The sequence below is a fragment of the Stegodyphus dumicola genome, chromosome 3 (assembly GCF_044657685.1).
Source record: "Stegodyphus dumicola isolate Sdum_Otavi_A_Nest chromosome 3, ASM4465768v1".
NCBI classification, from domain to species: Eukaryota; Metazoa; Arthropoda; class Arachnida; order Araneae; family Eresidae; genus Stegodyphus; species Stegodyphus dumicola.
In genome coordinates this window covers 128,429,864-128,452,758 of record NC_140770.1, presented here as the reverse complement: position 1 = coordinate 128,452,758, position 22,895 = coordinate 128,429,864, and the positions used below count along the sequence as shown (strand labels likewise).

Here is a 22,895-nt window from a genome sequence, read left to right as displayed (position 1 = left end):
GATTATTACTAAACTACTGTCACTTCAATTATCTATCTGTATTTCAAAAACATATTAAAAATAACTGCTTTGAAATTACATCTCCAAGCAAATTGTTACTTAAAGGTATTTATTAATAGCTTATACTATGCTTTTTGGAAAATGTTAAAGCTCTAAAATTTAATTGCAATAAGTTTAAAAAGCATTTTTATTGTATGACAAAAAATTTTCAATTTACAAAGTGTTTTTTATCAAGACATTTAAAACAGTGATAAACCCACAAAGTTACATAATAATAGCAGTCTGATATGGCCAATGAAAATGGGTAGAGTAGCAAAATTTATTAGGAGGGAAGCTTTAACCATGAGTTGCTCAATGAGGGTTGTTTATAGCCACTACATTTCTTTCTTGATAATAATCATGCATACATGGTTATTTTAAAATTAATACATGCTTCTTTTCCATTGTTAAAATAAAAACCTGAGGTGAGTACATATCTTTCTCCTCCTGCCTAAAAAAACAAAAACACTTACCTGACTGTGCTGGGTAATACTTGTGAGAAGGTGCATACAGTGCCAGAAGGGCAATAGTATAGAGGTTCCACATGCCATATACACCAGTAAAAACAGCAGAAGTGTATTCAACACTTATGTTTTCATCCCATTTCCAACGTCCTTCACTAACCTACACGAAAAATATAATTAAAGCACATATGTGATACATTAAAAATATAAATGCAAGATATTAAAAAAGGAGCACATAAAAATTCAAAAGTTTATTAAGCAGTCCAGCAACTCCCAATAGTGAGGAAAAAGACTAACAGATAGGGCAGTATAGAAGGCAATATACAGGGTGTTACACGTTTTCCCCCCATAGACAGGGCATGATTGACTAGAGGCAATTTCAAATTGAAACAGCTGAGCTGAAAACAAGTCATAGCCACAATGCAAATTAAAGGCATCAACAGTGGTCTGGTATGTTGCTAAGTGGGAATCATCTATTTCTTACTTGGAATCCTCCCTTAATTTAATCCTCCTCAAAATCTTATCACTCAAAAATCACGTATTCTGCTTTTCATTTCATCATCACGCCTGCTATAATAAATGTTTATGATGCACAAGTGATGAATTCCCAAACATGGTTTATGCAATTACAAAGACCGCTATTCAAAACAAATCAAAAATTACCAATTTAACAATCCTATCGAAACAGACAGAAAATTCTTTGAGTATATCATTTTTGTGTGTGTGTGTGTGTGTGTTAATTATGAACAAGCACTGATTGTTATAAAATGATTGCACTGATTGTTACTGACTATAAAATTTATGTTAATTTAAATTTTTAGGCATAAAAATTTAGAAGTTACTCTCCTCCTTTCCCTGCTACTATTTTAAAAAAGCGATCTGCCAATAAAATATTCAGCAGCTGGAGGGGGGGTGAATCACATTCTTTGTTCCTAAGTTTAAAAAATCATTTTGCACCTAGCTAATGCATAAGTACCAAATTATTTTATAAAACATGCAATGTATTTCAAAGACATATTGGTATGTGCAGCAGTAGGGTAGTTCATTTTTTAATAATATCAATATTTTGGAGAATATTTTATATAATATAAAAATCCACTTTTAACCTTGCATTGATTCTTTTTTTAATGGAAATTAAATGACATTCAATTATTCAAAAAAATTCATTGCAGTAGCCATCTCTACTATTAAATAATGAATCTATATGTCCATGTGTTTGTATGTTCTTTGCATCGTGGAAAAATGTGGGCACCTAGATCAACCAAATTTTGAACATGTGTAATCCTTAACCTGAACAACTCAGAGCTTGACTTCTGAATTTTTTTTTTTTTCCTTACTTATTTTGTATTTCATGCAAATTTACTGAACTTTTGAATAAAAACTCAGCAATTTAAAAGCTTTGTGTTGCCATTTGACAAAGCATAACATATTTGGGTACTATTCGGTGTTTTGAGGGCCGTAAAAAATCGCCAAACTTTTGTTGATGCCAGTGCTGCCAAAAATAATTGCGGCAACCCTAATACAAGATAAATAACTATCTAAGATTGATGTTTTAATTTAGATGAAAAGTTAATTTTATATAATACTTTTTTATTATTATAATTTATATAAAAAATCTGATGTGTACACCCCATGACTTCCTTGTATTGGAATATTAAATTATACGCATTTTTTCTTGCATTTCATTTAAACTTATTGGATTGAATTAAATCTACTTCGCCGACAGCGCATAAACCACAATAGAATAAATGCATTCTTTAAAATTCACTCTAGTATTTGTTTACCATAGCGACACTCTGGCGCTAGATTCACTTAACAGTATTAATAATTATATAACAGTTAACTTATATAATAATTTTATAACGAAAACTAAGTTAACTGTTATATAATCCAATAATTATATAACAGTTAACTTATATATTTCGTTCATATTATAACTCATAATGCACAAAATTTATAGCATTTAAAGATTAGAATTATCTAATCGTTGCCACATGTTCTATTCAAATACTATAATAAAGCTAGAACGATGTATAAAAGAAATTAAGCAAACAAAACAAAAAAGAAACAGTTTTTCACAGACGATTGAGTATTTCTCATTTAATTAGTTCAGTTCTCACTTTGCGAGAAGGCAAAAATACATAAAAACTCAAAATATCTATATTAAAAATTACAAAGTAAATCTTAAACGCTTATTTTCTCGAAAAAATTCCAGAAAGGATTAAGCATGATTTAAATAATAAATGAAGGCATTATCTTTGTTGTTGCAAAGCTAAGTTTCTCTAGATTGGCAACAAATCCACTAGTCTCCTGTTTCAAATGTAAACATCAATGGCCGCCATTAAAAAAGGCTTAGCGGCAATTAAACAACTTTAAAATTCCTGATCATTCTAAAAATATAGCACACAGATTTACTAAAGGCATAAAATCCTTAACCAGAAGATAAAAACAACATAATTCAATCATTTTTAAAGCAAAATATGTACAATTTACCAACATATAAGAGTAAAGAAACTGAGATCACTGAGCCAGGTAACAGAGTTGATATATACATAAATATATTTATATACGTTTGGTGCGGCCAATTGCAACCAAAATACGAGGTGCACATCTACATGTTATAGCAGTCCTATATACAAAATTTCAACGGTCTGAGGCTGCTCGTTTTTGAGTTATGCGAGATACGTTTGTACAGACGCCATGAAAAATTCTCTTCAGAATTAATTTTAAAGCAGTTTTATAATTTTTTTGAAGGAAAAGAGTATTTTATTCTGTCCTTACGTACAGATATCACGCAAAAACATCATTAAATTGCATTCGATAGCAGTCAAAATGGATATTTTCGTTGAAATATGCTGCCTGAAACTTTTCGCGATTACAATACTTCCTTTTTACTTCGTACAAGAAAGTAAAAAAGGCTAAACATGACTGAATGGAAGCATAAGAGTAAATATCTATTGCAGATCATTCTTATAATTTATATAAAAATTGCTAAACATAACTGAATGGATGCCTGCATTGCTATTTCACTACCGAGTTATCACTAAAGCATAATTTTATTTCGTTGGTTGTTTAAACATAATTTTCTATAATGAATGATGCCTTTTCTTTGAAAAAATTCTCGGTAAAGTGCAGAATTGCCCACTTATTTGTTCGCCGCTTTTTAAAAACAATTGGATTTTTGTCAATTTTCTTTTACTTTTTAAGTGAAAATAGGTCGATGTTTACATAGATAAAGTCAAGAGTGTGCGCAGTGCCATTTTTGTACAACTCTGGGATTTTTTTTTTTAAGTGAAAATAGGTCGATATGTACATGGATGCCGAGTATGTGCAATTCTTAAAAACGCGTCAAGCAGTAGGGGATTCTGCACTTTACCCAAAATTCTATTGCAGACTTTTCGTCATGGGCAATTCTATTGCAGACTTTTCGTCCCAGCAATATGGATTGTTAACTCCGTAGGATATCAAAAAAGGATTTAAAAATTAAACTAGTATTTCAATGGAGTCTGAAGAAATATAGAACTATATAAACTTACGCAATCTGAAATTTGCGCTACGCTAGATTTGACGTGCTGCTTTTAAATGGGCGCGTTTGCTAGATTTGCCGCTTTTGCGCATACAGTTTCGCTGCAATTTTTTTACGGTCCTCAAAACAGAATAGTACCTATATTTGTTTCAAATTAAATCAGAAAAATTAGCCATATAAAAGAAGTGTGTTGCCACTCAGCACAAAGCAATATATTTGTCCTTCAAATTCAAACTGCATTGTCAAAAAATGGCAGTACATAGAACCAACATATTTTGAACACTCAGTCTTCCACCCAAACATATGCACCTCAAAGTCCGAAATTTTTTTTTCATTTATTTCATATTTTGTAAAAATTTTAAAAACTTTTGATTAAAAACTTAGTCATATAAATCTTTGTGTGCCACTGAGGACATTTATGTTTCAAATTTAATCAGAAAACTCTATCATGAAAGAATTATTTTGCCATTCAACAAATTACAATATATCTTTCTTCTGAATTTAATCAAAGAACTAGGAGATTGAAAAGAAATGTGTTATTATTTTCAAATGAAAGTATTTTTATCTTCAACAAGACAGTGTGTTGTTGTTCATCAATGAGCAAGATATTTAATTTTTCTTTCAAATTTATTGTTTTTAATTAATTAAGTGATACAAAATCAACACAAACAGACTACTTTCCATTATTACTAATTATTAGTTGGATTCATTAAAATCCTTATATAGATATATATATTTCTCTTTCATAAAAACTATTTTAGGTGGCTGGCTGAGCAAGCAGCTAGTCATGTAAAACACAGGCCATTCTCTTCATTGATTTATATTTCATAAGATGGCAACGGCTAATTTGGAAAATAAATAAAAGATACTGTGCAAGTGAAATGGCAAAAATTTTCTGCTTTTACAACACATGACTTTTTCTTTTAGTAGTAATCTTTTTTGGGGTTATAGGATACATTAACATCTGACTTCTGGCATTGAAAAAAGATAAGATAAACTTTTTAATCAAGTTAATAATGAAGAATAATTTTACATTTACTGGTATACCAAAATATTAAATAAAATAAATGTAGTCAAGCATACCTTACATTAAACTAACCAACCTGAATGAAAAGATTAGGAAATTAAAAAATTAAAATATTTCTTACTTGGCCAATAATGAATGATATAACAGTTAAAGCTGCACATAGAACAGTTGCCATCATCAAAAACTTAAATCTGTAAATGATGCCCTAAAAATGAGTTTTAATATAAATATACAATTATGTTTAATAATATAATAATAAAACTGTATTTACTATTCAATAAAATGTAGTGATTACTTCATAATACATTCTTCTTGTACTGCTCATGCTTGGCAAAGTATTCCTCTTAAAACCAATATTTTTGAAAACTTTTATTACTAAATAACACAGGAAAAAGAAATATGCACATGCAGATATTCCAGCCATTACAATAAAACCAAGCTACATGTAGTTAAGGACTTTTTTCAACAGGAAGAGTTTTTTGATAAAACTTGTCATTAGTTTAAAAAATACACATATCACTAAAAAGATAAAGCAAACACAAAAATTATTTGGTGCTGATTTATGTGTATTTACAGTGGCTCACATTTGTTTTTGGACACTTGTATTTTTCAGTTTTATTTGCAAATATCACATTAAATATTAAAGAAATAACTTTTTTGCTTTTACACATACCAATGGTCATCTTTTTTAAAACTGTTTGTTTTTGAAAAAGTTATTCAAAATGTTTTTCGTAATCCAAAAGAGAGAGAGAGAGGTTTATTTAAAAAATTTTGAAATTCAACTGGCATAAGCATTTGGACACTTTGAATAAACAGTTTATATTTAATAAAAACATGAAAATAACAGGAAATTCAGCATTTGTTAGATATCCTTTAGCTAAAATTACACTTTTCATTCCCTCTGGAATAGATATAATTACTTTTTCAGGTAAGAATGTTCCATTCCTCTGTAATTATTGCTTTTAGTAGAGCTTTCAAAGAAATGTTACGTTTCCTTACTATTTTCTCTAACTCACTATGTATAATGTGCAATTTATACGTTACGGTGAAATACTGAAATCTGGAGAATGTCGACTTTTACCAGTAAATGTCAACATTCACATAGTCGCTTGGTGTATGTCCGAAATATTTTCCAAATAATCTTATTTCTGACTTACACCGGTAAATGTCGACATTCACCAAGTACTAATGGTGAATGTTGAACATATAAGAATATTACATTTTCTTCTTCATAATTCAGTCACGAAAAACGCACTTGAGACTTAAAATAAGAACTTAAGAACAAAAGAAGTTAAAACACAAGTACATTGAGTATAACACATTGAGTATACAATGTACTAAAAAGTACATTGAGAAAATGAGAAAGGAAAATAATAGAAGTTAAAAACTTAACTATACAGTACGTTCTAAATGAGAAAATAAAATAATAGCAATAAAAAACTTACTAAATTATGTGATTCAAATCTTACTTATTGCAACAACTTAAACTATTATGACCTCTTTTTTTGACCTACACCAGAACATATGTGATTGTTGATATACACTGGTGAGGGTCCGAATGTATAAGAATGTAATGCAATATTCGATCTTTCACTGACGTTTTTGGTGAATATTGACATTCTCCAATTTCGGTCTTTCACGGTAACATATATACAAGCCAATTTCGCTTAGGAATTCCTCCATGAAGGAATTTCTCCCCTTAGGCAGCAGGCCTTGAGTACTTTGCCATAATCAAATAAACCAAACCGGACTATTTCTAACTTGCTCCACATATGTTTCAAAGGATTTAAATTCAAAGAAATGAGGAATATGGGAATCTGCGTGACAGTTGTGTATTAATCACAAGGAAACATATGGGAGTGTAAGTTCAGGATTGTTATTCTAATAGAACTTGAAAATATTTTGCAGTCCAAGTTTTCTTGAGGCTTTCATCAGGTTTTATTAAGAATATTTATTTATTCATATTATTTTCTATAAAAATTAAATTTTCTACCTTAAAGACAACCAAGCATGCCCAAACCATTATGCCTGCAAGCATATGCTAAACAAAAGGGAGTAGGATTTTTGGATTCAATTCAATTGGTTTTTCACCTCACAGCAATTCATCTACTAAACCCAAATATATCGAATTTTCCCTCACCTGCAAATATAACATTATTTCAGTATGATATATCTTTGTTTACCATGGATTTTGCAAATGCCAGGTGTATCTTGATTGTTTAACTTGCTGTTGAAAAATTTTCTCCTTGCTGATCGCTCACTGCATACATGTGTTCAAATGACTTTCTAACGGTTTCAGTGTTAAATTTTATTGCAAACCATTGTCCTAAATCTGCTGTAAGTAGAGACCAAAACAGTACCTGTAACAAAACCAAAAAAATTAATGCTGTATGCTGTAAACAGCATTAATTTTTTGATTTTGTTTTAATTTCCATTGCATAAACCTCAGATTTCTTTATGTTATCTTGGAATGTGGTTCAGATTTCAGCGCATTTTCAATAGTTCTACAAAACTTCCATTGTTTTAAACATCAAGGATTGTTTAATGTTTTGTATTTAAGATTTTTTTTGGAGATATTTCAAATATTTTTACCATCTTTGAAACAATGAATAATTAAATTTCTATTAGAATTTACAATTAATTTGTAGCATCCTGCCATATTTACTTCAGTTTATAAAAATTTTGCAAAACATATAGTAATTTCCAAATGTATATGGTAGTTCTCTTATGGTGTATTTTCATTTAAAACAAAAAATGAGAAGAACCATTCTCTACTAAAACATCTCAACAAAACCTTGGAGTGTCCAAATTATTATGCAAGGTACTTTTAAATAAAATATTTTACTACAAAAAATATTTATTTTGATTATATTTATTCTGTAACAAGCAAGGCTTAAAAGAGAAAGAAAATAATATGCTAGAAAAAAGTTCGAAACTAACCAATATTTCAAAACATCTATGCAAATTTTATTGCAAGATCTATAACAATATTTAGTACAAGATCTATGCAAATAAATTTAAAAACTATAAGTGGACAAAAACAAATGACAGCCACTGTATATTGTCGCAAGCTTCCAGTTTATTGATACCTTTCTGAATGATTACTCTAACTATACAAGAAGAGCTTAACAATTTATTATAAAAATTCATTACAAATAGCACAGTTAATAACGTACAACTTAAGCATATTATTAAACAAGATCTTACTATTAAACAATTCCTTAGTACATGAAAAATATCAGCAATTGCCAAAATCACTTATAGGGTAAACTCATAATTTAGTTAACACTAAATCTCACAGATGAACAACAAAAATAACTTTGATCCATATTTATATAGTGTAACATGAGCATAGGTCTAGTGTTCTACAAGCATCTAGAAGTTTCAAGTACATATCTCCCAATTCACATAAGCTAATTTTACAATATTGCAACATTAAGAAACAATGGATATGAAATAAACACTCATATAAAAAATATATGGCCACAAATATAAAATTAATAAATAAATCAATGCACCACATAACAACAATGCAATAAAGAGGATTTAAATATTGACATATATATATATATATATAACAGCTAGTTTATAACAATTCATATAGCTTGATTTATTTAACAGTTTTATTTCTATTAATTTTCATATTATCTTTTAGGTTTTTATTATAAAATTTGTCTTTTAAATGAGATTTTTTTTTTTTTTTTTTTAGTTTAGCAAACTGATTACAGGTCTGCCATTTAATTAAGTGTTAGTATTTTCCAACCTGCATGTTTGTTGCCATTTTTTGGATTTTCGCTAGTTTGATTTCTAATGCAAACTCCTCACCCCAGTCTGATTCCTAATGCAAATTCCTGTCATTTTTTAAATGAACTGTACTTCAATCTGCATTGATATATTGCAAACAGCTCTGGTCCTGTGCAGTGGCCATTACTCACTATCTATGATCTTTTGCTTTCTCATTCTGGCCTGGTTAGTATTTTGAGTACATTTTTATAAATTTAAGTATTTCTTTTGTTTTCTTTACTTATGAAAGTTTCTCACCAAGTGCTATTACCAAAGTGAAGCCTGTCAAGGCAGGACAGTCAATGAGCAATTTAATCTAATTTTTTTTAATCTAAGTATCATTAAATAATTTTAATAAATATTTCATTGGTTAGCTCAAGAACAGGCTACAATTTTTACATTTTTCTACCATTAACCCCTTAGTGATGTCGTTATGAGAAACATAAAAACAACCAACCTCTTTGGTTCCTTATGACCGCCCTCCCCCCCAAAAAAAACTCACTTATTCAGTTTTCTACAATGGTTCATTCATTACCACATGCCTTTTTGCTCTTATGTTACTGTTTCAATGGTATGTGTTTCAAAAATGTGTGTCTATATGTATATAAGATAAAAAAGTAAAGACTTATTTATAAATAATATTAATATCATGAAAAATGTTGTGGAGTTAATTAAGAAAGAAAGACATAAAATATACAGAATTAATATCAATCAAATGTTGTATATCATCTAACAGGAAGACACAAATTATGCACAACACCAACAATATCACAGATACAAACAAAAATCCTTAATATTGGGAAAATAACCACAAACTCAGCATTAAAAATATATCCATTACTGCAGGTAAATGATTTTAAAATTCACATTGAAATTATAAAACAGTGAACTAGAAAAGGGCATAGTAAAATTGCTAATCCATTCACCCAAACTGTTTTAAACTCAAAATAATTTCACTGATACACTGACTATTTAGAACTGCCAAGGCATTATACATAGAAGACTAGCATGAGTGGGGATCATCTGCACTGTAGCAAAATTTTGAATTTTTTAATTATGCTTAAAACTGACTATAAAATAACTTGAAATTATTTAGTTGCAAGGAATTTAAGAAATATTAAGAATTGTTATCTGCTTGTAGAACATCTCTATAATGTAGAAATAACAATTATTAGAGACTAGTTACAATGGGATATGATTATACAACATTATTTCACAAATTTATCAAGCTCAATAGTTAGGGATACAAATTTAGAGGCTATTTTTAAAGAAAAGAGGAGAGGTAAGTTAGTGCTTAAAAAGAATATAGAACGAGCAAAAATTTTCACTATAGTTTCACTCATGTTCCTCATTAACATATCTTTGTGAATCACTAGTTTCAAAATGTAATATGTGAAGACTTAGACAGAGATTAACTTACTGATTCTCAGCTTCATGAAGTATTAAAAGCAATGTGTAATAATTATAAACCTGACTTATCAAAAATAGTAAAAGGCTGGTTTTAATGTCAAAAACCACATTCACTTTAAGTAAATATTTAGATACATCAAAATATAATTATATGTTATATTAATAAACAATGTGGTATTTTATACTATGCTACAATCCGTGTAATGCAGTAAGATCCAGAATAAAAATTTTAAAAAAAAAAAAAGATGTCGAAAATAGAAAGACTCCAAAAAAAAAGTTTGATTATGGAAGCTTCAGACCGAGTGAGTCAACTTTAAACTGATGTCACAAAACTAGTACTTACTTAAGTTTCCAGCAAACATGGTTTAGAAGAAAGAAATTTTTAGAACTTTCTTTTTAATTCCCCACAAGAATACTGAACAGCTTCCAATAAATTTTGTCAACCTTTTCAGCAATTGTTTGAAAAATTTTATTGCCAAGTGTAAATGATTTCCACAGAAAGTATCCAGAATTCTATTAGGATTATATATGGATTTCTACAGTTATTTACCTAGAATTCTACAAATTAAAATGCAATAAAATAATTACATTATTAAAGTTTATACAAAATATAAAAGAAATATCCTCAAATTTAGAATAATAAAAAATATAAAACAAAAACACCAAAAATTAAAGGGCTATAAAATAAATGCAGACAAAATAGTAAAAAATAAACAAATATTTATACAATATAATAGCATTCAATAAGGATACAGACAGTTTAGATCCTATTTTAGATGTCCATATGCTGAAAAATGGATTTTTCAACTGCACACCCCTGAAATACGTGAACATAAATTAATTTATTAATTTATTTGAAGAATAAATAAATAAGAGATTTTCCCAGAATAAATATAAGACATACCTTTCGCACATGTCAAATATGAATAGGCAAAAACAACCAAAAGCAACTGAGGTAAGATATCGCCAGTAACTTCTCAATCTATTTCGTTCTACTTCATCCTAGCAATATCAAGAGATTTTTTTTAATTAGTGAAAGAATTACTTTCATAGAAATATCATAAATATGATAAAATAAAAAGAGCCATATTCTATATTATATATATATTAGATATACTTCTTCTAAAATTTTAATATAATTATACAGAGAAAAACGTAAATAACTACTTCATTGACACACCAGCATCTCATTTCATTTATCAACTGATTGACTTATCACCTGGGGGGGGGGATATAATTTTTGGAATACTTTTAATACAGAATTAAATTTAATTCATACATCACACTAGCAGGTTTATAAATACATAAAATAGATATATACTGAATTTGCAAATAATGGCAATTATAATCAAGTTCGTAAGATATACAAGTAGACAGCTGAGACTGATATTTGTAAAAACAATTAAAAAAAAACTTACCTTTCTACCTTCCTTTAGCAAATGAAAGAAGAAGAAAGACAGCTATTAAATTTCTATAGCAAAAAACTTTAAACAATCATAATAAAAGCTATCATTTAATATGAGTAATTTTCTAGCAACAAAATGGAATTCATAATATAAATTCTGTAGAAACTTTTGAACACTCAAACAGAATTTCTTCTGTAGATCACTTCACAAGATTGTTTGGTACATCATTGCTTTTGTACCAGAAAGAGATACACCAGGGTATATTACTTGTATAATTCAACATTAAGTGAGCTAATGGATCAGAAAATTACTACAAGTTACCTTTGCTGCTTTAAGCCTCTATCTTGAAAATTTTTTCATGCTTTATTAAGAAAATCTGCAAGCGAATAGCATAACCCCCAAAAGAAAAACTTTATTCCATACTAAAACCATGTGATGTGATAGACTGTCTAACAGACTGTACAGTAGACATTCTGCAGTTATTTAAAGAAAATTTCCCTTCCAAAAAAGGATTAATAATGAAATTCCAAAGTCCCCCCCCCAAAAAAGGATTAATAATTTAATAAAACAAATTTATTGATTATGCTACAGAACCTAAATACAGTAATGATCTAAGATATTCTAAAAGTCAAATAATACACTGACTCAAAACAACTAAATATTTTACAATGCAATCATTCCTTTAGTAGATAATGTTATCTATCATTTCTCATTGACATACTTAAGTGAAATGAGGAGCTCTTGAGTCACTATTCAAACTTACTACATATTTCTTCTAGTAATTATTTTTTGTTCATTGAAGATTACACGGCATATTAGGATGGAATTCAACTTTATTGCTCACCAAACTTTTACCATGAAAAATTGATGAACTATGAGAAGCTTAATCATTTTTGCTATACTACTAAGAGAACTGCAGTGTTCTGATGGTAAGTGCTTACTTAATGATTTTGAGCAGTAATTACTCCTCTTGTTCATAAGTTTTAAAAGTAATATTCTATAACAGAAAATTACTGAAATCTCTCCTTATTTTCTAAAACATATAGTTAATATCCTTACATTTCAGCATACTCAGTATTTTTTAATAAATTTCGCTTGTACTCAATATTATATTTACTAAGTAACCTATATATCTCTCCTCTTTCAGCTACAGAATTAAATATCTTCACAAAAATTTGATTTCATAATAACATGCCTTTTTGGCATTAGACTTAAGCTTAAAAAACATATTTAGTATGTGAAAACAAATTACATATGAAGAACTGAATTCATAATATTTCACAAACAGCACAGCAGAAACATATAATGTATAACTAATACTTACAACTGCACTCCCCTTACCAACTTACAACTGCACTAATACTTACAACTGCTGCAGAAATTAAACCATATTATTAAGGTTTAGATTCATATTGTAGCTAACTAAGACAAATATGGCTCAAGTGAAACTTTGTGTAGTATAACTCAAATATAATGGTACCTTCATAAAAAATATGAAGCATGTTTTGCCATCATGCAGAATGCTCTAAAATGTAATAACTTCTCAGCTGTAACAATCATCCTCATGGACATGCTATTTTTGGTAGAGTTCTCCTTCTCTCTACACAGCTGATATCCAGAATCAGTTTTGACAATAAATCAGGATTCATCTGAGAACATCACTTTGGACCACTACTTCTGACCCGTAATGAATATATTAATTATATCAACATCATTATTCTGATGATGATGTGCTGTTATTGAAATGACTTCCATGCATACAAGCTGACATGATTTAACAGCCAAGAAACATTTCTAGCACATGTATGAAAGCCAATAGCCACATACAAGGTTTGTGGTTATATGGTCAATTGAAAAATTTCTATTCTTTTTTGCTTCTAGGAATTCATAAGAAGGTAATTATTTTGTAAGTAAAGCCTACTTGAAACTACAGTTTTAAATTTTGTATGTGCACAGGCTCCTGGCATTCTTAGCACAGAATATACTATTACATGCATTCACGGCATTAATCCATATGCTTTGTGTGTGAGATTAAAATCAAGCTTTCTGCCAAATATGAATTGTAGTCAGTCATTCAGTTCTTAACAGCAAGAAACATGAAAGCTACACATATCCATCACCAGATATGAGAAGCACATCATGATAATGTGATGAGTGACAGTAAAGTGAAAAAAATGGGTGAGATTGTTTAACCCTTTCAAAATGGTGTGCCTTTGTTTAAGAGGTTCCATCGGGACGAATGGAAGTCGAAAGGAATCATTTCACAGCACAGCAGTTTTGTGTGCTAAGCTTAACTTTTGGAAAAGAATCAGGGGAAAAAAAGTTTAAGTCTTAATGTCATAATTTTTGGTACTATTTTAGATTATTACTTAAGCTATCATACATGTTAAAATCAGCATTTAATAATTTTATCCTTTACTTTACATGAAAATATGCAAAACAAATTGCCTACTTTGAGAAAATATTTTCGAAAGCACTATTCAAATTATTCTGAAATATTATTGACAAAATATATTTAATAAACTTTGAACTTAATGAAAAAATACAAGAAAGACTATTTACATGAAAAAGTTAAAAAATCTTTTATGGGATGCGGAAGGCTGACTTTCAGTAGAATCATCTGCATATTTTACCAGAAATTCGATCAGCTCAGTCTCTACTGAAATTTCCATACGAGAATCACCACAAATATCCCTTTCTAACTCTTTAGAAAATAAATCATCACTCTCATCCATGTCACTAAATGACTCATTTACCATGCAAGTATATCCTTTCTCTGATAAATAATGCTTTCTCAACATAATAAACTGAAGTCAAGGCTTTTCAAAATAAAAAAAGGGAAGTACGTAAAATATAAGCAATAGAAACAATGCCACGCAAAATAGAACTCCACATAGTAACCCTAAAAGCCCCTACAAAGTAGTAAAAAAAAGAATAAAAAAGGAATCAAAGGGATATCAGAAATGTGAATGTTTTTATCACCTGGCAAGTTAAAGAGCTCAGCTCTGCTTGTTTACATTATGTTTTGCCTCCATCCTGGCAAAGGCTGCATGCAAGTTATGCAGAATGTGATCAAACTGAAGGTCAGAATGGTAAAACTATATTCAATTCAAAAGTAATGGATACAGAATGCCATCTAGTAGTCTTTAAAACTTGTTTCAGCTTAAAATGCACACATGTCCCTGGCATTAGTTCTTCAGAGATGCGTGGGTGGGATGCTGGCAATGAGAGATGTTTGTAGGAAATGCATATATGGGACGCCTGTCCTAAAAAGGTTACGGAAATGACAAATCATGCTGTGATTAGCTGTCTCTAAGCATTGATGATTTGGTTTCAAGCAGTTGAGACCCAGATTCATGTAAAGGAAAGATGGTACTTTTCCGTTTTGCTGGCGCAAACGATAAAGTCACCAATAATGGTACACTGATGCCAAACAGAATATCTTCGCTGGTAATCTTTCACGCCTCCTTTTCAAAACAAGTCGCAGCCATTTCTAACCAGATTAATTGTTTCTTACAATTACATAGAATATTTACAAAGATAATTAAATTTTATGCCCCAAGACTAAAATATAGAAAAGGCAAAATCAAGGGTTAAATTCACCACTTCTAATGAGATTGCACTAGCAAAGTCAAACACTGTGATTTTACATAATTTCTGAGTAAGCTATTCGTATGAATTGAAATAATGCTTGCATTTAAACTTGTACTCCAAATTAAGATTTAATTTGAAATTAATGTAGATAATTACTGAGAGAATTATTGTAGCGTAATTTACATGAGATGAGATCACTTGGGGTCACGTGATACGAACCGGCGAATTAGGATCAATGTTGAACCATGATAGGATAGTAAATTCTTAATGCCTTCTTACAAATTTATTGTCTTTATTTATTGGCTTTTACAAAATTTTAAACCATATTAAAATGTTTATGCCTTCAAAATAAAATATTCTTAGAACTAACATTTGTTAAAATTTTTTTATGTGTATACTGTATGTTGTCGCCAACAAAGTCTGCTTGAAGAGATTTGCGCCGGCGAAACGGAAACGTACCAGAAAGACTTAAGTGAGGGTCTGGAGAAACGAAAACAACTGTGAATAACTGGCTATCATCACATGGGAAATTTAGCACCTGAGTTTTACGAGGAAACATCTTAACAGCTTTTAGGTTTTTGTGTATCTGAACAGGGTTTAAAACCTTAATCCCACAGAGAGAAGCCATTCAAAATTTCCCCAAATCGAACTCTTTGACAAAATTAAGAAAATTTCTTGGCATTTTTTAATTTTTACAGAAGTTTTGTTCCAAGAGTTTTCCATATTTTAGACCCCATTAAATAGGTTACTGGAAGACCACATTCATAAGAAACCTCCACAACTGAGTAAAATAACAGAACACCATCTTAAATGGGACGACAAACCCGAGAAAGCATACCTCAATGCAAAAAACGCAATATTGAAGGCTACCATTCCCAGAGATCTAATTTCTAGTGCTCCTTTAAAATGCTGCACTGATGCATCAGGCATTGTGATTCATTAATGAAATTACATAAATCAGTTCGGGAACCCATTCTATTTTTATCTATCAAATTTAACAAAAGTTAAAGGACATGGTCAATCTATAATTGAGAACTACTTACTATATATTTGTTGATGACAAATTTCAGCACATTCTCAAATTACAATCTACACAGACTAAAAGCCCCTAATATCTACTTTTAAGCAAAGAACTGAAAACTGTTCTCTATGCTAACTTTGCCACCTTGATTTTGTTTCCCAATGATATACGAAACACCTAAGGTCTTGGCATCTTTGCCGACACCTTATCCACAGTAGAAATAGATATAGTTTCTGTTAATCAACATATTGATGATAATAAAAAGAATTAGTGATTATAAAACGAACTGGTAATCAGCTTACCAGTGATTATAAAAAGTTATCTGATGCAAAACTTCAGGACTACAAATTTAAAAATTCTCTCTTTCTACCTTCAACAGTTTTCAAACTAGAAAAACATTATTTTTGTTAAAAAGTGCTACTCTTTACTGCAATATTGACATCACTTCCATACATTCCTAAATTTTTTCACTCTAAAGTTTTTCAACAGACACAATATATAGCTCATGGTGGCATTTTAGGCTCAACGAAAGTAATCACTAAACAATTGTTTTGGCTTAAATTTGTTAAAAATGGCATTCAATCTTGCCAACAATGCTAACGTTATAAAATTCATAAGCATTCAGAATCACCCTTGGTTACCTTTTCCTTGTCTGATGCAAGATTTGGACATATCCATATTGATTTTATAGGTTCTCTTCCAACATCTGAAAATAACAGTTTTTGCATAACAATTATTGACTTCTTCAACAGATGGCCGGAAATTACACTTACTGAAGACATGTCTGTTCAGACCACTTGTAAAATGTTAGTATTTGGATAGCTATATTTGGCTGCCTTATATAAACTACAACTGATCAAGGCTGTAATTTTGAATCTCACTTATTTAAGGGTTTGGTTACACCCCACTATTCAAACTGTTGCTTATCATTCTCAGTCCAATGGGCTTATTGAAAGATTTCATAGACAGCTTAAACATGCAATAATGGCTTATAACAACCCAAAATGGACCGGAATTCTGCCAATAGTTTTGTTGTGTATAAAGTCTGCATTAAAAATGTTAAAACGCTGTGCCAAACTTGTTTACAGTACCATACTTAGTTTATCTTCAGGTATGCTAAACGTTACCAATTCTGCACATCCTTCTGAACAATTCTGTACCTCCTTCTGAATCTTATGTTTACAACTTTGATCAGTCATGCATCCACTCAAACCAATTCCAACCTCTAAACATGTTCAACCATCAATTATGTACATCCAGCACTCCAAACTTGTTCTCATATATTTTTTAGGATTGATTTCGTTAAACCTCCTCTAGCTGCACCTTATATTGGACCTCAAGCTGTTATTAAATGAATGGACAAAAAAATTTTAATTGAGGTAAATAATAAAAATATTACAGCTTCTGTCGATCATTTAAAACCAGCTTAAATCTTGCTGTAATGTATAGATACACCTGTAATTCCTCAGATTCCACATCAAAAAGTCTGCAACTACTCAAATACTGTTCTAAAACAAACAATTACTTGCAGTGGACATTGTATTCATTTTCCAAAAAGACAGACCACTGCAATATAATTGAACATTTTCCTCTTGTTTATTTGTTGTTAAAGTTAATATATATGATTACTTAAATACTAATCTTTTTGTGACTTTTTTTATCTGAGAATTGTTTAAAATTTTCATTTTACTAACATTTCATCATTTTTATCTCATTATAACATGCATTTGTATTGTTATGTACTTCAACTATTTTATGTTATATTATAACTTACATATTATCAACTGTAAATTTTGTATTTCATTTTACACGTATATTTCAATGTGTAATTTAATGTATAACTCTTATCAAATTGTATATAGCTTTTATTGGAATTCTTTGTAATCAACGCATGTTTGTTTTATGGATAAGTCACTGGATGGAGTGCTTTGCGATTATCTCATGTTCATCTGTGCCTGTCGCCAAATTGTTCTACAACAGCTGTGCATGCCACCAATCAACAATACAGTGTCAATATCATTCGGTTCTGGGAAGCTGGAATACCATATAGTAGCTTTTGTTTTTAATGAATAAGTCTGTGTTAATAAAGTTGATTGTTTTAAGTAATAAGAAGTCATAGCTTGTAAGAACCAACAGTGAGCCACCAAAAACCTTCACAATGGAATGAATATGCAGCTTATATGCACTGCCTTTTAAACAATTAAATTTTCTTGCCCTGCAATGTCTTTTATTGTTCTGTGATAGTGCAGCAGCTAGGAACACTACTTTGTTAAAATCAGACGTTCCTTAGCAATTATTAAATAGCACAGTTTACATAGCTATGCAAGCTCCAAATGCACAGAAAATTTATTTTTAATGAAGAATAAAAGTTAAGAGTTAAGTATATTATTTTTTATTAAAAAAAGGGCATAGTTGAAATTAAAACAAAGCTAAATATTTTATGCACTGAATTTGTGCAATCAAACTCTTTTCCCCATTTAAAAATAAAAAGCTATATGAGATACTTTTGTTGAACAATTATATATACATAATACATATAAAGTGAAATTTATACATTTTAAAAAGGTACTTAAGAAAATAAAAATTGGAGAACAAGCAGATTTAATTACATATAGACTGTGATTTAATTTATTTTATACAGTAAATTTGGACTAACCATAAGATGTTCACCACAGAAAACAAGCCAGAAGCTTAGTAAAGATGCATAAAATATTCCTTGCCGTATGTCACTGAGCAAAATCATAAAGGGCATATCAATCCACAAAGATAAGTACTCAAGAGGCACTGTAACAAAATATCATAATGAACTCATTATCTACCAAAGCTATAAGAATTCAAACATAATGAAAAAAAAAAAAAAAAGCTTTCACAAAAATATTGTTTTTCTTTGTGACATTAAAATACAAAATTTCCAGAAATACATGTTCTTCCTCCCCCCACAGTAAAACACAGTTTTATTCTTACATAATACTATATAATTTAATGTGAAAGTAATATTAAAAAAGCAAACAATAAGCAATTGCTTGCATAGCACTAAAGGATATTTTTAAATGAACAATCATTAAAATCATTTGAAACTGTAAAAGATTGATATAAACAACAGAAATATTCAATGCTAATGTAGTTCAAACTGATTTTCTGAGTTAAGATTTATATGATTATTTTCACACACATCACTTACTTTTTAAAACCTTACCACTAATACTAAATGACAATCAAAACTCGATTTTTAATTTACCTAACAATGGATTTTTTTTATAAATTTTCTCATGCATAAAACGAATTTATACAGCTGCACATGCTCTGCATTCCATGGGAACAAAAACAAATATTTGGATTAAAAGGAAAAAAATTAAGGCAATAAATTTAAAAAAAAAAACTTAGTTTTAAGACAATGAGCTTATGGCATTTGCCAGCAATGGAAGAAACTCTGGTAAAATTTCTGTAGGAATACAGGATTTAGCTGAAAATTTTTTAAAGGGAGTAACAAGGAAATATGTTTCCTATATAGCTGTTGTTGCTGTAAGTTGCATGAAGCCAAATCTCCGGAATTCTCTGATTTTGTCTGATCGAAAATGGATAGCTGTGTACTTTGGGAGAACAGAGTAAAAAAAAATTTAAATGAAGAAGAACGTGTATGTTTTATTTTTTTAATGCATCATGCAATTCTTATTTAAATACTTCAATTTGGTAATTTAAATTACTGATGTATGTTTTCTTTTCATATGTTGATAATGTTCATCTTCTTATGATAAATATTTATAGTTTAGGAACCTTTCTAAAAAGAAATTAAAACCACCCAGGTTACACCTGATAAGTAACGTTTACCTTTCATCTGTCAAAAATCACCATATTCAGCCTAGGTGGTTACATTAATATGCAAGTACCCCTTATTATTTATGAAAAGTAAATTTACTTAAAGTTCTGGCATTTTTTTTTTTTTTTTTTTTTTTTTTTAAGTTTACGCTAACTCTATATATTTCAATCATTCCTATTACCTTTTGAATCCACTTTATCTCCCGTCGTGTCGTGAAATTTGTAAAATATTAATAATATTTACAAAATTAGAGAACTTTCTATAGTTTTCCATTATAGAAAACCACATTCACCAAGGTTTTCCTGGTGAAAAAAATTACCTGCTTATTGAACTTTATCTGCAATATTTAATTAACACTGAGAAACATGTACATCTTTATTTAATGAATGTGGTTATTCTAAATATGCTCTTGTTTGATTTCTTAAACAAAATGGCTGTCTTCCTTCACCCCAAAAAATTGCTATGTTAAGAAAATTAAAATATTTATGCTAATTAAAAAAATATGACATACTAATAATAGTACAGGAAAACAATACTTCCTTATAATTGCAGCCCCCATTATTCAGATAGCATCAAGATTATTGCAAAGCTTCAATTAAGTAAAAATTAAAAAACACAAATGCATTTCCTTTCTAAGGACTTTCACCATGTAACTCCTGAACTTTAAATATATTATTCCCCTTATTAATGGACTGCACAAAAATGGCAGTTTTATCATGACTGATCAAACTCAGGCTAAAAACTGCAGTATTTAGTTGTATCTGTCACTCAGTCATAGATGGGGCACTTGTGATTTGGACTGGCAGACACTTCGAAATGGTTTGCCATATATACTGATGCCACTGAAATAATGGGGCTTATATAAATAAGCAGGTACTAAAAAAAAATTACAGAAATACAGCAAACGAATTTCACTTACGATTTAAAATAGAAAGAGCTATTCCTAACCCAAGTAGCATTCTGCAAATAAAATATTTCAGATATGATAAAAATTAAAATAGGCACATCTTGGAAATAGAAAATCAACTTGATTAGTCAATAAGGAAATACAATTAATATAAAAAATTAGAATGACTTAACAGAAATACACTCACTTCTAAAAGTTAAGCACAGAGAGGAAAATGCTAATTTCCGGAAGCCAATCAAAATTGAAGAGGATGAGATTCGCTGTAGAGGTAGACGGAAGTATCCAAATATGTTAGGTAACAGCCAATCGCACTTTCATGTCAAGAAATATGCAAAAAAGGCAGTCTTACAAGAAGCCAGCTTCATGAAGGGTTGCAGAAGTTGATTGTAAGTGCTGATAGAAGGTGTTTAAAATTTGTACAATTTGTTTTCAAGACATACATGTTTCTACAACTTCCAGAAGACGAATGGAAGATTCTGAGCGCTGGCATGCTGTGGGGTGCATTGAAGCAGGACAGTCAACCACAGATGTTGCTCTTTTCTTCGGCGTTCATCACTCTGTAATTTTGCGTTTATGGAAATAATTCCAAACCACACGGACAGTTGTCAGAAGACCCGTAGCCGGTTGCCCAAGGGTTACAACCCCCCCGGAAGATCGATATATTGCTACTGTAGCCATGCGGAATCACAGAGCGACCTCCACATGTGTGACATCTATAGTTACAGTGTCCATTGGTAAGGCGATATCTGCAGCTACTGTACGCCGAAGATTACATATAAGTGGACTGTACACCCGGGTACCTTGAGTTTATGTTCCTCTATTCATCCAATCAAGAGGGGCACGATTACAGTGGTGCCGGGAACATGTCAATTGGAATGTGTCTGACTGGGGCAATGTCATGTTTAACTGATGAATCAAGATTTGCTCTGGAGCCAGATGACAAGCGTATAAGGATATGGCGTAAACAACGAACACGCTATCAGTCCCAAAACATCGCCGTATATCATGCATTCCAAGGCGGAAGCATTATGGTGTGGGCAGGGATTTCATTAGGATACCACACTGACCTGCACATCTTTAAACCATGGAAATAAGAAAGGAAGGAGTGGTCAAACTGGCACTAGAAGTGAAGCACTGCTTTAGCTTCGGTCACCAGATGGGGTGTTTTTTGTATCACCAGATGGGGTGTTTTGTTTTTGGTCACCAGATGGGGTGTTTTTTTACATTCAGAAGCTCACTTGACAGTGCTCTGAAAGTATTTCAACACACGACAGTTCCATACAAATCGAAAAACGGGACACTTTCGCATGAAAGAAACATTCCTAGCAGCAATAATAATAGCAATTTGTATAGTTTACTGACATTTACGCAAAAATCACATCTTGGTTATTTTTGATAAATAACAACAGCAATTTTGATTATGAATTTGTTTTATAACATTCTAAGCTGTTGAACTACAAAAATATAGATTTTAGTTAAAATGTGATGGTTAAAGAATGAAAAATACCTTACGGTACCTTTAAAATTGTATACATCTTTCGATACCCTTGATAGAGTATTCGCTACTTTTATTTTATGTTCCAAACGCCAAAATAATTTAAATTAAAAAAATTTTTTTTTTACATTTACATATTATTGTAGCATGTACTTTTTTAAAAATTTTTAGAGGAGAGGCTTTACTGTTGCTCATTTTAAACTCATCATTTTATTTTTATATATCTGAAAAATAATCACTTTGGGCTTACTCGTTTTACTTAGCTATTATTATTTATTATATTATCAGAGAATTATTAAACTGTGTAAAATCGATAAAAGAGGTATTGAGTGCTCTGTCAAAATATATTTACTAGAAGATTTGAATTTATGATGAATGTGTCCTAAAACGTGTTTTAAGTCAAAAG

At 30.2% G+C, this 22,895-nt stretch overlaps 1 protein-coding gene across 1 annotated transcript in view; it reads right to left on the bottom strand.

Moving 5' to 3' along the window:
* Window positions 1-22,895, bottom strand: part of wls (Wnt ligand secretion mediator) — a 101,073-nt gene that overhangs the window by 14,051 nt on the left and 64,127 nt on the right. Inside the window, exons 6-12 of the mRNA XM_085813306.1 lie at window positions 21,007-21,047; window positions 18,927-19,054; window positions 11,154-11,251; window positions 11,003-11,066; window positions 5,352-5,495; window positions 5,178-5,261; window positions 513-663 (exon numbers count right to left, since the gene is read on the bottom strand). Coding sequence (XP_085669432.1) covers window positions 513-663; window positions 5,178-5,261; window positions 5,352-5,495; window positions 11,003-11,066; window positions 11,154-11,251; window positions 18,927-19,054; window positions 21,007-21,047 — 710 coding nt within the window. The remainder of the gene's footprint in view (window positions 1-512; window positions 664-5,177; window positions 5,262-5,351; window positions 5,496-11,002; window positions 11,067-11,153; window positions 11,252-18,926; window positions 19,055-21,006; window positions 21,048-22,895) is intronic.